This window comes from Sphaerodactylus townsendi, linkage group LG02 (assembly GCF_021028975.2).
Source record: "Sphaerodactylus townsendi isolate TG3544 linkage group LG02, MPM_Stown_v2.3, whole genome shotgun sequence".
In the NCBI taxonomy this organism is placed as follows: Eukaryota; Metazoa; Chordata; class Lepidosauria; order Squamata; family Sphaerodactylidae; genus Sphaerodactylus; species Sphaerodactylus townsendi.
This window is the reverse complement of record NC_059426.1, coordinates 173,881,865-173,896,596: the sequence shown is the minus strand read 5'-3', so window position 1 is coordinate 173,896,596 and position 14,732 is coordinate 173,881,865. Positions and strand designations below refer to the sequence as shown.

At 48.9% G+C, this 14,732-nt stretch overlaps 1 protein-coding gene across 3 annotated transcripts in view; it reads right to left on the bottom strand.

Annotated features, from left to right (window-relative positions):
• Positions 1-7,288: 7,288 nt before the first annotated feature.
• Positions 7,289-14,732, bottom strand: part of TMEM260 (transmembrane protein 260) — a 29,854-nt gene continuing 22,410 nt past the window's right edge. Inside the window, exons 10-12 of one of the 3 annotated variants that reach the window (XM_048485868.1) lie at positions 13,806-13,859; positions 11,460-11,550; positions 7,289-7,803 (exon numbers count right to left, since the gene is read on the bottom strand). In XM_048485868.1, the coding sequence (XP_048341825.1) occupies positions 7,525-7,803; positions 11,460-11,550; positions 13,806-13,859 (424 nt within the window). In that variant the 3' untranslated portion in view covers positions 7,289-7,524. Of the gene's footprint in view, positions 7,804-11,459; positions 11,551-13,805; positions 13,860-14,126; positions 14,232-14,732 lie in introns of those variants that run through there. The other 2 variants (XR_007243610.1, XM_048485867.1) reach the window with 2 other exon arrangements.

The window sequence follows — 14,732 nt, the reverse complement described above, 5'->3', positions numbered from 1 at the left end:
CTTTCAACCAACTCTCAACCACCACTATCATTCTGGCCAGCTGGGTCCCTTTGGTGTGGAGGTTCTATAATTGCACTGGTTTGGAATTAGTCGCCACTTGGTAGTTTGTATTATATTTACATGAGCAGCAGTGGCGTAGGAGGTTAAGAGCTCGTGTATCTAATCTGGAGGAACCGGGTTTGATTCCCAGCTCTGCCACCTGAGCTGTGGAGGCTTATCTGGGGAATTTAGATTAGCTTGTGCACTCCCACATGCCAGCTGGGTGACCTTGGGCTAGTCACAGCTTCTCAGAGCTCTCTCAGCCCCACCTACCTCACAGGGTGTTTGTTGTGAGGGGGGGAAGGGCAAGGAGATTGTAAGCCCCTTTGAGTCTCCTGCAGGAGAGAAAGGGGGGATATAAATCCAAACTCTCTTCTTATTGTTTATAGATTGCTGTATGACGCCCCAAACCTGAAAGGGAAAGGGCGGGATATTGAAATCAATCAATCAATCAATCAAAATAATAATAACCCTATCCAGAACAAGTAAACTCTGCAAACCTTAGTTTGCCTTGTAATCAACCTGCCGGGTCATATTCCTCTTTTGAATGTGATCTGACCCTTTCCGCACATGCAGAATAATCCGCTTTCAATGCTCTTTGAAGCTGTGCGGAATAGCAAAATCCACTTACAAACCGTTGTGAAACTGGATTGAACATGCATTATTCTGCGTGTGCGGAAGGGGCCGGAGATGCTATACTCTGTTGCACATAAAGATATCAGTAGATTAAATATTCCTCTGCCACAGAAGACTTTTTTTGTTGTATAATGCTCCACCTCGGTCCTAGTGCCTACCCAGTCGTGCTCGCTCTCTCTCTCATTCCCACCCCCAAGTTGGAAAGTAAAAATACATGTTGGCATAAATGCTCTTGTATCAAAGTACCATGTTCAATAATGCACAAAATAATTGTTTTGACAAAGGAAGCGCACAAAAATTAATAATTCTTATTAGTTTGGGACTATATTTTAAAGTGGAAGCATACAGTTTTCTCAACTGCTGCACCTCAACTGACCGAACTAACATCTTTATGTTGAACAGGGCATCGTTTTCATTCCGATCGCACTGATCCCATATTAAGCAAGGGAGTGGACTCAATGGCCTGTGTGGCTCCAAGTTTCTATGACTCTCTCTGTGCCTGCCTTTAGAATTATGTATGCAAGGGCCATCAAGTCACAAACAACTTACCACAACCCCAACAAAGAGCTTTCAAGGCCAGTGAGAAGCAGAGGTAGTTTGCCATTTCTTTCCTCCACAGAGCCTTCTTCGATGCTTCTCAGCCAAGAGCCGATTCGGCTCAGCTCTGGAGCTCTTATGAGATCAGGCTAAACTGCGTCACTTTCTCTCCCTTCCTTCAGGATTACAGTCCCTCCAATATTTTGTGCCAAGGGCACACCAGAGTACTAGGAGAAGGGTCTTCGAAAATCATGGCACTCACTGAATCGGAGGCTTTTTTGCAGAATCTATCTGTCCTTTCTTGGGCGATGCTTGATTGAAGTCTATAAAATGATGCATGGGGTAGAAAATGTCGACAGAGAGAATTTTTTCTCTCTTTCTCACAATACTAGAACCAGGGGGCATTCATTGAAAATGCTGGGGGGAAGAATTAGGACTAATAAAAGGAAACACTTCTTCACACAACGTGTGATTGGTGTTTGGAATATGCTGCCACAGGAGGTGGTGATGGCCACTAACCTGAATAGCTTTAAAAGGGGCTTGGGCAGAATTATGGAAGAGAAGTCGATCTATGGCTACCAATCTTGATCCTCCCTCCTTGATCTGAGATTGCAAATGCCTGAGCAGACCAGGTGCTCGGGAGCAGCAGCAGAAGGCCGTTGCTTTCACATCCTGCATGTGAGCTCCCAAAGGTATCTGGTGGGCCACTGCAAGTAGCAAGGTGCTGGACTTGATGGACCCTGGTCTGATCCAGCAGGCTCTTTCTTATGTTCTTAGAGAGGTGTTTAAAATATGCCTGTCTAATTCTGAGGGCAGAAAATACAAACTTTACCATAGACAAAGTAACACACAAAGTAATATATATCAATTAAAGAAAGTATTTTTGTGCTGTTAGCAGGGGCTGCCATTATAAGGCTGGAATGGTACATCGCAACCAATCGTTTTTAAATACAGCTTTTAACACAACATACAAAAGGAGTAAAATGTTAAAAAATTAATATTCAAACAACTTTAATCCAAAATGGAATGACCAGAAACAAAAGCAGCTGAAACAAAAAAATGACAACGACAATAAACAGCAACGAGCAAGGGACTATTCTTCCGCCTTTATTTTTAACGTACACCCCCTTCAGAAGCTGAAGTCATTCGGAAATTTCTTCGGACAGTCTTGTTCCCGAAAGAGATCTAACCACTTTCCTCCTGGTATATACGCCAACACTGAAAAAACTGGAGAACAATGGTAAAGAATAACGTGCAGAGCCGTAACCGTGTCAGTCTCCTGCAATAAAGCAGGAGTCCGGCGATAACCTTGAGGACTAAGAAGATTTCGTGTGGCAGAAATTTCCGCACAGACTTTACAACTCCAACTTTTCCCAGTACGCAGCTATAAGACAAGCGAAACAAAACGAGGCTTGGCGGACTTTAAAGATGCTAAAATGTCCGTGGCTCAGAGGCAGAAGGGAAATGCGAACAGATTTATGGAGGAGAAGTCAATCTATGGCTCCCAATCTTGATCCTCCTTGATCTGAGATTGCAAATGCCTTAGCAGACCAGGTGCTCGGGAGCAGCAGCAGCAGAAGGCCGTTGCTTTCACATCCTGCACGTGATCTCCCAACGGCACCTGGTGGGCCACTGCGAGTAGCAGAGTGCTGGACTAGATGGACTCTGGTCTGATCCAGCAGGCTAGTTCTTATGTTCTTATGTGAACACACAACACTGTTGAGTCAGGCCATTAGATCAATATTGTCTACTATGACCGGCAGGGGCCCTCCCTCCAGGGTTCCGGGTCAAGGTCTTCCACAACGGCTCGACCCTTTCTAAACAAGATGCCGGAGATTGAAGTGGGTCCCTCCACCTCTGGCTTACATTTAATATTCCTTGAGGGGACAGGCGGAGCTGCTAGACCAGGGGTCTGCAACCTGCGGCTCTCCAGATGTTCATGGACTACAACTCCATGCTGGCAGGGGCTGATGGGAAATGTAGTCCATGAACATCTGGAGAGCCGCAGGTGGCAGACCCCTGTGCTAGACCCAATTCCACGGCCGGTGGGCACGGTCTATGTTCCGTTCAGCACGAAGCAAAATACGAGCACCCGGCATCCCCTAAAACATGCTCGATGGACTAACGGCTACCCAAGACACATTTACTTGCGAGTAAGTCCTCTCGAACTCGCCGGGACTTCTTTCTGACCTGCCAGGGCAGAGTTGCAGAGGTGCCCGTTGTTTTGAAAAGCATGCGACTTTGAAGGTTCGCGTTTTAAATGCTTACTTAATCTTGCACTTTTACGCACTATTAAAGCCTCGATAAGCTTCTCTCCCTCTTTGAAAAAAAATGCTTTTGTGGCTGGAATCAGGGGCAAAAAAAAATCTTTTTTCCCCCCTTCTGGGGTCCTTTCCAGGGGAGAAGTTACTTTCAAGTCAGTGAAAGTCTTTGGCCCATGATTAAAAGTCTTTGCCAATTAGGCCTCAACAGCTCCCATTCATCCCCACCCCCCTTTCCCCTTTCCCGTTCAAGACAAGTAGGACACTAATAAGACCGCGATAAAAGGGCAAAAGGCACTGAGACAGCCAAAGAGGGGATTAATGAACCTCCTCGGGTTACTTGTCTCCCTAACAGCTGAACTGTTACATCCATTGATGCTCTTCAAAAGGCCCCGCTCGGAACCTTACAGGCTCCAGCGGGCATCTTCAAACCACAGAGAACGGGAGGGCAAGAGTGTCCTCCCCCATCTGGGGGTCACGCCAAAACCAACACAGGCCAACCGATCAGGTAATCAAACATCCACGCCCCCCCCCCGTACTCCACCATCACCTCCATGTTTCCTCACCCCTGATCTAACCCCCCCCCCAGCGGCTGACAAGGGGCCAATTCAGATCGGGATTGCGTCGTTAAGACCTCGCCGTCGAGGTCTCCTCTGGCACCCCTCGCCTCGACCGGTGCGTCACGCAAAAAGCCCCCCCCCGTGCCCCCGTCCTGCGGCCCTCGACGGCTTATGACGTCACAAAAGGACACTCCAAAACAAATGCCTACATGGCATCCTGTCGCACTTTTAAAAGAGAATTAGTGGTTTTAATTATGGCCGTCATCTGAAAAGGAGCCCAGCGAGGAGGTCCGTAGGAGGGCCTTTGATCAAGAGCCTTAGCCAGGACAATGCTGCGGAACTCTGACTGCTCCTTGTAGGGAGAAAAGGGGGGGGGCGGCTTTTCTCTCTCGCTCTCCCCTTGAATAGCTCACCAGTGATCTTTGAATGCAGGCGAGCTCCGAACCCTCCCTCTTCATTAAGGGGACATTTCTATACAGGGACCCATGGAGCACTTGGGAGTCTCGGAGCGACACAATTGGAAAAGGGGGGAGAGAGAAACCCTACAGACTCTGGGCTGCTACTTAGGAAGTGGTGAAGGGCCCTGAGTGATTTAATTCATTAAAACAGGTTGCTATTAATTAACTGTCATAATCGAATAAAGAGCCATTATTTGCATTTCGGAACGTTGTTCCCTTCAGTTTGGCCGCAGAAAAGATTCTAGTAACAAAAAAATTGAATTTTTTTAAAAGGGGGGGAGAATTAAAAAAAGAGAGAGGGGGAACAAGGGAGACAAAGGGGAGGGGAGGGGGAGAAGCCAACCCCCCCCCCCAACCGTCCCTCAAATTTTCCCTTTCAAGATGAAGGCAGCATAAGTCCATGGCTAATTACAAGGACCAGATCAGTAAAGAGAACAAACAGGGAGGTGAAAACACAAATAGGAAAGTAATTAGGAAAATGCAAAACGGTATTTACTTGGCAACCGGTTTGCGCAACTGACACGAATGGAACCGCGTGGTGCTTCGCTCCCCTCCTTGTTTGATAAACTTTGCAAAGCCGGCGCTGGAAGAGGGCAACTGAAATTAAATTCTTGCCAGTTGGCACCTCCAAGAAACTCTGGTTTTACACCATCGTTCCAAAGGGTTCTGTTTAGCCACAGCATTCCTAAAGAAATTAGCAGGACGGAAAAACCGCACGGTGCTCACCCTGGGTGGCGATGTTCGGCCGCGATTGGAAAACAGGGCTTTGGGTTCCGGAGCAAATGTCGGTCCCGTTGGGTCAAACGGCACAGGCCCCATTCTCACAGACAAGAACATGCACACACATACACACAAGGTACTTCTTAAGAACTTCTTATCCACCATCTGATGGATGTCTGACACAAAACACAACTTCACCCTCGCTCAAAACAAGCCAGGTTATAAGGGATGCTTGCAAAATTCTCCCAATCCAAATTTCGTCCGGTCTTGTTTGCCAAGCTGTATCAATGTCTTAACGGTTTGTTCTTCTCCCGTGTGCGCTGACTGTTGCGCGTGAGCTGTTTGATGCATCTGGTTTGAGTTTATTCACATCTCAGGATCTTGTTCAGTTGTGGAAGACGAGGAGGTAGGCTGTGGTTGGTACTGAAGTCCAATAATTGCTGCTAATAGTTCTTTAAATCAGACAGACAAACAACGCAATCCTAAGATGGTCCGCTCAGGATCCTACCGAAGTCTACTCAGCAGGGCTTACTCCCAGGAAAATGTTCTTAAAGCTGCAATGTTTAAATTCCACCTCACAAGACAGCACTGAAAACAGGCAGTAATCTTCACATTGAGTCGGGAGATACATTTAAGAGGTTGTGTGAGGTTTTGAAGCCAAGCAGGCCAAATTCTGTCAATATTCATTCTGAGGGGGGCTCTGAGATTTAGCTCTGGGTCTTGAGTGAGACTGTGCCCTATGAGGTCATACGCAGCACCCCCAGTAGAGATCAGGGACTTCAAGGCCATTAAGATAAGAAGAAGAGTTTGGATTTATATCCCACCTTTCTCTCCTGTAAGGAGACTCAAGATGGCTTACAAGCTCCTTTCCTTTCTTCTCCCCACAACAGATACCTTGTGAGGTCGGGGGAGAGTTCTGAAGAACTGTGACTAGCCCCAGGTCACCCAGCAGGAATGTAGGAGTGCGGAAACACATCTGGTTCACCAGATAAGCCTCTGCCACTCAGGTGGAGGAGTGGGGAATCAACCCCGGTTCTCCAAATTAGAATCCACCTGCTCTTAACCACTACACCACGTCGGTGTAGTGCATTCCAATTCCATCACTCTCTTGCTTTTTAAAAGCGGGGAAGGGGGGGTTGCCCTCAATATAATTGCTTTCACCAGCTGGTTTATTTTCATTATCACATGGACCATTTGAAGTGCCAACGGCAGATATGGCTGGTAACGCAGAACGTTTGAATGAGTCTGAGGTATTTTGGGGGGTTACTGAATCACGCCACACTGGGCCGGGGACACAACACCTGAAGATGTCAGCCACAGATGTGGGTGAAACATCAGGAGGCCAAAACTACCTTCCTCCAAGGAGCTAAAGACGGAGAGACACATTTGTGGACTCGAAGTCACATGGCAAGATTCATGGCTGAAGGAAGATTGGAACCGGGATCTCGCAAGGCCTAGCCTGACACTCCGACCATTATGCTACACTGGTTCTCTACAACACTTATTTGACATATTTTTCTGGTGCCGAAATGTAAACACAGACTGTCAAATGCAAATTTCAGCAGCTGAATATATGGTAGGAATTTTGACTCTGGCCCCACCCAACGTGTGTCTACCTGAGTACATCCCTTGAAGAAGAAGAAGAAGAAGAAGAAGAAGAAGAAGAAGAAGAAGAAGAAGAAGAAGAAGAAGAAGAAGAAGAAGAAGAAGAAGAAGAAGAAGGAGGAGGAGGAGGAGGAGGAGGAGGAGGAGGAGGAGGAGGGGGGGGAGGAGGAGGAGGGGGAGGAGGGGGAGGAGAAGGAGAAGGAGAAGGAGAAGGAGAAGGGGAGGAGGAGGAGGAGGAGGAGGAGGAGAGTAGTAGTAGTAGTAGTAGTAGTAGTAGTTTGGATTTATATCCCCCCTTTCTCTCCTGTAAAGAGATGCAAAGGGGCTTACAATCTCCTTTCCCTTCCTTCCCCCACAACAAACACCCTGTGGGGTAAGTGGGGCTGAGTTCTGGAGAACTGTGACTAGCCCAAGGTCATCCAGCTGGCATGTGTTGGAGTGCACAAGCTAATCTGGTTCACCAGTTAAGCCTCCACAGCTCAAGTGGCAGAGCGAGGAATCAAACCCGGTTCTCCAGATTAGAGTGCACTTGTTTTTAACCACTACACTACACTGGCTCTCTTAAAAAGGATGTGATATGCTACTTTTTCATCCTAACTCTCGGAGCCCAATTTAATGTTCCAATTCTTTTGCGTTCCGGGCCCAAAAGGCTTTCCCGGGAGTTGTTTACGTCTGGCTGATTCCACATCAAACATCCTGACTACAAGGTCAGCTGGGTGCGTTCTGCCTCTTGACTCCGCCCTTCCATTTCCTCAGCTGCTGCAGTTCTTTCTTCAGGTGCTTTATGGCTTCCGAAATACTGCTCTGCTGGGGATCGTCCGCTGCCTTCTCCGCATAAAGCCGGAAGTGCTTAATGGTGTCCAAGAGAAGTGCTTCCGGGTCCTCCCGTTCCGGGTGAAGGCGCAGCATCCGCTCGCACGCGATGGCGTAATTTTTATGCCAGTTCACCGGGTGGGCTTCGTGTGCATTGACGATGTCCTTGTACAGCTGCAAAACGACAGGGAAAGGTTCAGTGTCGAAAGCATTTGCAAATGACAAAAACAAAGCCGGCGATTCAAACGCTGGACCCACGAAACAGACCTAAAGTAAGAAAGACAGCCACAAGAGATCCAGCGTGGCGTAGTAGCGAAGAGAAGGTGCACTCTAATCTGGAGAACCGGGTTTGAGTCCCTGCTCTGCCACTTGAGCCGTGGAGGCTTATCTGGTGAACTAGATTAGCTTGTGCACTCCAACACACGCCAGCTGGGTGACCTTGGGCTAGTCACAGTTCGTCAGAGCTCTCTCAGCCCCACCCACTTCACAGGGTGTTTGTTGTGGGGGAGGGAAGAGAAAGGAGATTGTCAGCCCCTTTGAGTCTCCTTACCGGAGAGAGAGGAGGGGTATAAATCCAAACTCTTCTTGTCTTCTTCTAATTGTGCAAAATTCCAGGGGAAAAAATTGAAGTACAGTTATCCCTTTCACATTGCGACTTTCCCCATCACAATTTTGATTTATCGTGGGTCGGGATAAGAAATTAAATGGAAACTTTTTGGGGAGTTCCAAGGAAGCTTCCGGCAGCACGCAAAATTCAGCAGAAGACAACGGAAAAAGTTTAGAAACTCAGAAATGCATTAACTATATGTATAGTACTGTATAATATCAACTTATGTTATCTTTTAATACCATAAAGGTACACAATTTCTTTTTTGAAGTTAAAATAAAAGAAAGGTCAAGATCTCGTGGGACTTCCAAACCCAAATGGACAAAGTATTGGCACAGGATACACTGGACATCACACTGATCGAGAACAAGGAAGTGACCACCATCGACATAATATCTTTGTCAGCTGAAGTGTGTGTGTGTAGGGGGATTTTTAATGGATGTTTTCATTGACTGTTTTAAAGGATGTTTTTAAGGTTTTAAGGGGTTTTTTAACCCCATTATGTAAGCCGCCCTGGGACTTCGGTGTAGGGTGGGGGGGGGGGTATAAATGGAAGGAAGGAAGGAAGGAAGGAAGGAAGGAAGGAAGGAAGGAAGGAAGGAAGGAAGGAAGGAAGGAAGGAAGGAAGGAAGGAAGGAAGGAAGGAAGGAAGGAAGGAAGGAGGGAGGGAGGGAGGGAGGGAGGGTGAGCGGGCAGGGGGAGGGAGGGTGAGCGGAATGGAAGGGAGGGAGGGAGGAAGGGAGGGAGGGAGGGAGGAAGGAAGGAAAGAAGGAGGGAGGGAGGGCAAGCGGGCAGGGGGGAGGGCGGGCGGGCGGGCGGGCGGGCGGGCGGGGAGGGAAGAGAAGGAAGGAAGGAAGGAAGGAAGGAAGGAAGGAAGGAAGGAAGGAAGGAAGGAAGGAAGGAAGGAAGGAAGGAAGGAAGGAAGGAAGGAAGGAAGGAAGGAAGGAAGGAAGGAAGGAAGGAAGGGTGAGCGGGCAGGGGGAGGGAGGGCGGGCGGGAGGGGAGGGAGGGAGGGAGGGAGGGAGGGAGGGAGGAAGGAAGGAAGGAAGGAAGGAAGGAAGGGAGGGAGGGAGGGAGGGAGGGAGGGAGGGTGAGCGGGAAGGGGGAGGGAGGGTGAGCGGGATGGAAGGGAGGGAGGGAGGGAGGGAGGAAGGGAGGGAGGGAGGGAGGAAGGGAGGAAAGAAGGAGGGAGGGAGGGCAAGCGGGCAGGGGGGAGGGAGGGCGGGCGGGCGGGCGGGCGGGGAGGGAAGAGAAGGAAGGAAGGAAGGAAGGAAGGAAGGAAGGAAGGAAGGAAGGAAGGAAGGAAGGAAGGAAGGAAGGAAGGAAGGAAGGAGGAAGGGTGAGCGGGCAGGGGGAGGGAGGGTGGGCGGGAGGGGAGGGAGGGAGGGAGGAAGGAGGGAGGGCGAGCGGGGAGGGAGGAGAAGGAAGGAAGGAAGGAAGGAAGGAAGGAAGGAAGGAAGGAAGGAAGGAAGGAAGGAAGGAAGGAAGGAAGGAAGGAAGGAAGGAAGGAAGGAAGGAGGAAGGGTGAGCGGGCAGGGGGAGGGAGGGTGAGCGGGATGGAAGGGAGGGAGGGAGGGAGGAAGGGAGGGAGGGAGGAAAGAAGGAGGGAGGGAGGGAGGGCAAGCGGGCAGGGGGGAGGGAGGGCGGGCGGGCGGGCGGGGAAGGAAGGAAGGAAGGAAGGAAGGAAGGAAGGAGGAAGGGTGAGCGGGCAGGGGGAGGGAGGGAGGGAGGGAGGAAGGAAGGAGGGAGGGTGAGCGGGAGGGGGAGGGAGGGTGAGCGGGATGGAAGGGAGGGAGGGAGGGAGGAAGGAAAGAAGGAAAGAAGGAGGGAGGGAGGGAGGGCAAGCGGGCAGGGGGGAGGGAGGGAGGGCGGGCGGGCGGGGAGGGAAGAGAAGGAAGGAAGGAAGGAAGGAAGGAAGGAAGGAAGGAAGGAAGGAAGGAAGGAAGGAAGGAAGGAAGGAAGGAAGGAAGGAAGGAAGGAAGGAAGGAAGGAAGGAAGGAAGGAAGGAAGGGAGGGAGGGAGGGAGGGAGGGAGGGAGGGAGGGAGGAGGAAGGGTGAGCGGGCAGGGGGAGGGAGGGAGGGAGGGAGGGAGGAAGGAAGGAGAAGGAAGGAGAAGGAAGGAGAAGGAAGGAAGGAAGGAAGGAAGGAAGGAAGGAAGGAAGGAAGGAAGGAAGGAAGGAAGGAAGGAAGGAAGGAAGGAAGGAAGGAAGGAAGGAAGGAAGGAAGGAAGGAAGGGTGAGCGGGCAGGGGGAGGGAGGGCGGGCGGGAGGGGAGGGAGGGAGGGAGGGAGGAAGGAGAAGGAAGGAAGGAAGGAAGGAAGGAAGGAAGGAAGGAAGGAAGGAAGGAAGGAAGGAAGGAAGGAAGGAAGGAAGGAAGGAAGGAAGGAAGGAAGGGTGAGCGGGCAGGGGGAGGGAGGGCGGGCGGGAGGGGAGGGAGGGAGGGAGGAAGGAAGGAAGGAGGAAGGGTGAGCGGGCAGGGGGAGGGAGGGCGGGCGGGAGGGGAGGGAGGGAGGAAGGAAGGGAGGAAGGGAGGGAGGGAGGAAGGAGGGAGGGAGGGAGGGCGAGCGGGCAGAAGGGAGGGAGGGAGGGTGGGCGGGGAGGGAGGGAGGGAGGGAGGAGAAGGAAGGAAGGAAGGAAGGAAGGAAGGAAGGAGGAGGGAGGGAGGGAGGAGTAGGCAAGGCAGAGGGCGGGAGGCCGGGCGAGTAGGTAGTGAAGCCGGGAGTGAGGCCAGGCCGGGAGGAAGGAAAGGAAGGAAGGAAGGAAGGAAGGAAGGAAGGAAGGAAGGAAGGAAGGAAGGAAGGAAGGAAGGAAGGAAGGAAGGAAGGAAGGAAGGAAGGAAGGAAGGAAGGAATAGGTAGCTAGCGGTACCCAGTGGCAGTAGGGTCATTGAAAAAGAACACAAGAAGGTCACTAAATACTATGATTTGAAAATCGAGCTTCAGCGTCTATGGCACAAACCAGCTGAGATTGTCCCAGTGGTCATCGGCACCCTGGGCGCCATTCCGAAAACGCTGGGGCAGCACTTGAAACATCTCCACATTGACAAAATCAACATCTGTCGGATTCATAAGGCAGCCCTACTGAGATCCGCACAAATACTATGCGACACATTACAACCTCCTGGACCTCTGGGTAAGGCTCAAATTACAATGAAAGTCCAACAACAACCAGCTAAAGAACTGGCAGCTGTGATAGTAAATAAAATAAAATAATAAATAACTTACGTTGTATGCTAATGTATACAGCTGTGCTTTGACATCCCCGGACACAGATGGCATTTCTGCCAAGCCGAACAGAAAGAAGGCAGTTTTCATCCTGGTAAGTAGAAATGTTTTGTTATTAAAGTCATCCTTAGCATTTTTTAAATGCAAATTGCTGTCCAGCGAAAGAGAACTTGAGGATGTATTCAGAGGGCAGCCATTCTGGTCTGTAGTCAAAGAGCTAGATTCAATTCATGGAACACCTTAAGAGACCAGCAAATTGAGATGCCAAGCTCCCTTCGTCAGATGCGAATAGGATCGGAGATCTCAGAGTCCTTATAGCCCATTCTACAGATGCTAATTTTCTGCCCCTAGTAGAGAAGCATAGGGATTGCACCCACAAGAAAAATGGACCATTTAATAAAGCACTTACACTCATAATGAAAAGTCCACAAAACATGTGCGAAATATCCAGTAACACTGAAATGTACTGAAGTATTAACTTCCTACCAACTTAAATATATTGTATTATGATTCTCATACAACCGGAACAGAAAAGAACAAGTATAATCTAATGCAAAAAGGAAATACAAAGTCCAGATTTAAAACAGATAAAGTCCAAGTCCAAAAGCCTCCAACAGGATGTTTCAAATATATTCCTTCTTCAGGGAAGGTCATCAAAGTCAAGCTGTATATATTCATCTCTTAAATAACAATAAATCTTTACAAGAAAAGATTCACAAGCAAATGTCATTGCTTGGAGCACCTTCCTTATGAGGAGAGGCTGCAGCATTTGGGACTCTTTCGTTTGGAGAGGAGACGGCTGAGGGGGGATATGATTGAAGTCTATAAAATTATGCATGGGATAGAAAATGTCGACAGAGAGAAATTTTTCTCTCTTTCTCACAATACTAGAACCAGGGGGCATCCATTGAAAATGCTGGGGGGAAGAATTAGGACTAATCAAAGGAAACACTTCTTCACGCAATGTGTGATTGGTGTTTGGAATATGCTGCCACAGGAGGTGGTGATGGCCACAGGAGGTGGTGATGGCCACTAGCTTTAAAAAGGGCTTGGACAGATTTATGGAGCAGAAGTCGATCTATGGCTACCAATCTTGATCCTCCTTGATCTCAGATTGCAAATGCCTTAGCAGACCAGGTGCTCAGGAGCAGCAGCAGCAGAAGGCCATTGCTTTCACATCCTGCACGTGAGCTCCCAAAGGCACCTGGTGGGCCACTGCGAGTAGCTGAGTGCTGGACTAGATGGACTCTGGTCTGATCCAGCAGGCTAGTTCTTATGTTCTTATGTCATTCAGGCAGCCTATCCCCATATGAGAGAGATGAAATACATATATGAAACACTTATAGTGCTTTTCTTTTATTCATGTTTATATTTCTGAACTATTTATTATTACCATACAGCCATACAGCGTTATACTTAGAATTACAGCATCCCTGATGAAACTATGAGATGGTAGATGCATGGCCCCTTCCGCACGTGGAGAATAATGCACTTCCAATCCACTTTCACAATTGTTTGAAAGTGGATTTTGCTATTCTGCACCCTGACTTTATTCTTTGCAAAACCCATCCATCTTCAGACTGGGGTATAAGGACTCCGGGATCTCCATTCCAACTTGTAGCTGACGAAGCGTTGACTCTTGAAAGCTCATACCCCAAACATCTTGTTGGTCTCTAAGCTGTGACCAGACTCAAATATAGCTCTTGAGGCTTGATTTATTTATTATTTATTTATTATTTATTCGATTTAATAGACCGCTCTATCCCCGAAGGGCTCAGAGTGGTGTACAAGTTCCCTTATATGTTTTATTGAAGAAAAAGAAGAAGAAGAAGAAGAAGAAGAAGGAGGAGGAGGAGGAGGAGGAGGAGGAGGAGGAGGAGGAGGAGGAGGAGGATTTTGGATTAATATCCCACCTTTCTCTCCTGTAAGGAAAGTCAAGGTGGCTTACAAGCTCCTTTCCCTTCCTCTCCCCACAACAGACACCTTGTGAGGTAGGTGGGGCTGAGAGAGTTCGGAGAGAACTGTGACTAGCCCAAGGTCACCCAGCAGGAATGTAGGAGTGCAGAAACACATCTGGTTCACCAGCTAAGCCCCTGCCACTCAGGTGGAGGAGTGGGGAATCAAACCCGGTTCTCCAGATTAGAATCCACCTGCTGTTGACCACTACACCACACTGCCTCTATACACGTCTAGCCACACCTTAAAAACCAGCAAGATTTCCTGGTTAGTCTAAAATCTCACACACCCACTGCACCCACCCACAAAAAAGGGGAGGGGTTTTGGACACCTCGGGGTCCCCCCTCCCAGTGTTGGACTCTAGGAACGTTTGCTGTGGGGGATTCTCACCTAGCCTGCCACATCTCTTCGTTTGCTACAGCTTCCCATGTAGATGAATCAAACCTGAAAGAAACAAACCCCAGAAGAACTGAGTTTCTGGGCGAGACCAAAAGTACATCTTAGTATTCTGCCCCTAGCCATGGGGCAGGCAGTTATTTCAGGGATAGTCAGCCCAAGTTTAAGTCAAGGAAGGGAACAAGGTGAGTGTACTCCACAAGAACAAAATATTTAAAATTCTGCATCTGAGGCATCAAGAAAAGCTGAATTCTGCAACCACCAAGAAACAGAGAAAATCAAGTAAATTCAAATTTTGTTCTTGTTTTAGTTTCTTTATTGTGCAACTATACTTTTGCAAGGACTAGAAATGTTGGGTCTTCTAATTTTTTTTACAACCATTCCTCTTCTTTAGGAAGGAGATGGTCCCCCACCTTCATTCTGTAAAACAGGGGAAAAAAACTCAAAGAACAGTATGCAGCTTCACAAGTAATACTGAATATCACTGAAAAGCATTAAAAAATGCTAGACTGTAGTCCGGCAGCACCTTAAAGAACAAGAAGGTTTTCAAAATATAAGCTCTCAAGAGTCAAAAGTGCAGCAAATGATAAAGGGAACTTTGGCTCTTGAAAGCTCATATCCTTCGCATTTTGACTCAGGTAGGGAGCAAGTAGTAAACGTCCTTTGACAAGCACTTTGGTCATCTCCTGAAAACTTGCTTGTAGTCGCTGGCCTGAAGGAAGTCCGGCTGGTCTTAGCCAGGGCCTTTTCAGTCCTGGCCCCGTCCCCGGCTTGGCCAACCTCCCTGACTAATGAGACCTGGGCCCTGAGGAATGTGTTGCAGTTCCGCAGGGGCTGTAGGAGGGCGCTGTTCCACCAAGAACATGGTTGAAGAAGCAGTAGTCACCATCTTTGGCCTCTGTCCGCTACAAGGGTCAGTGC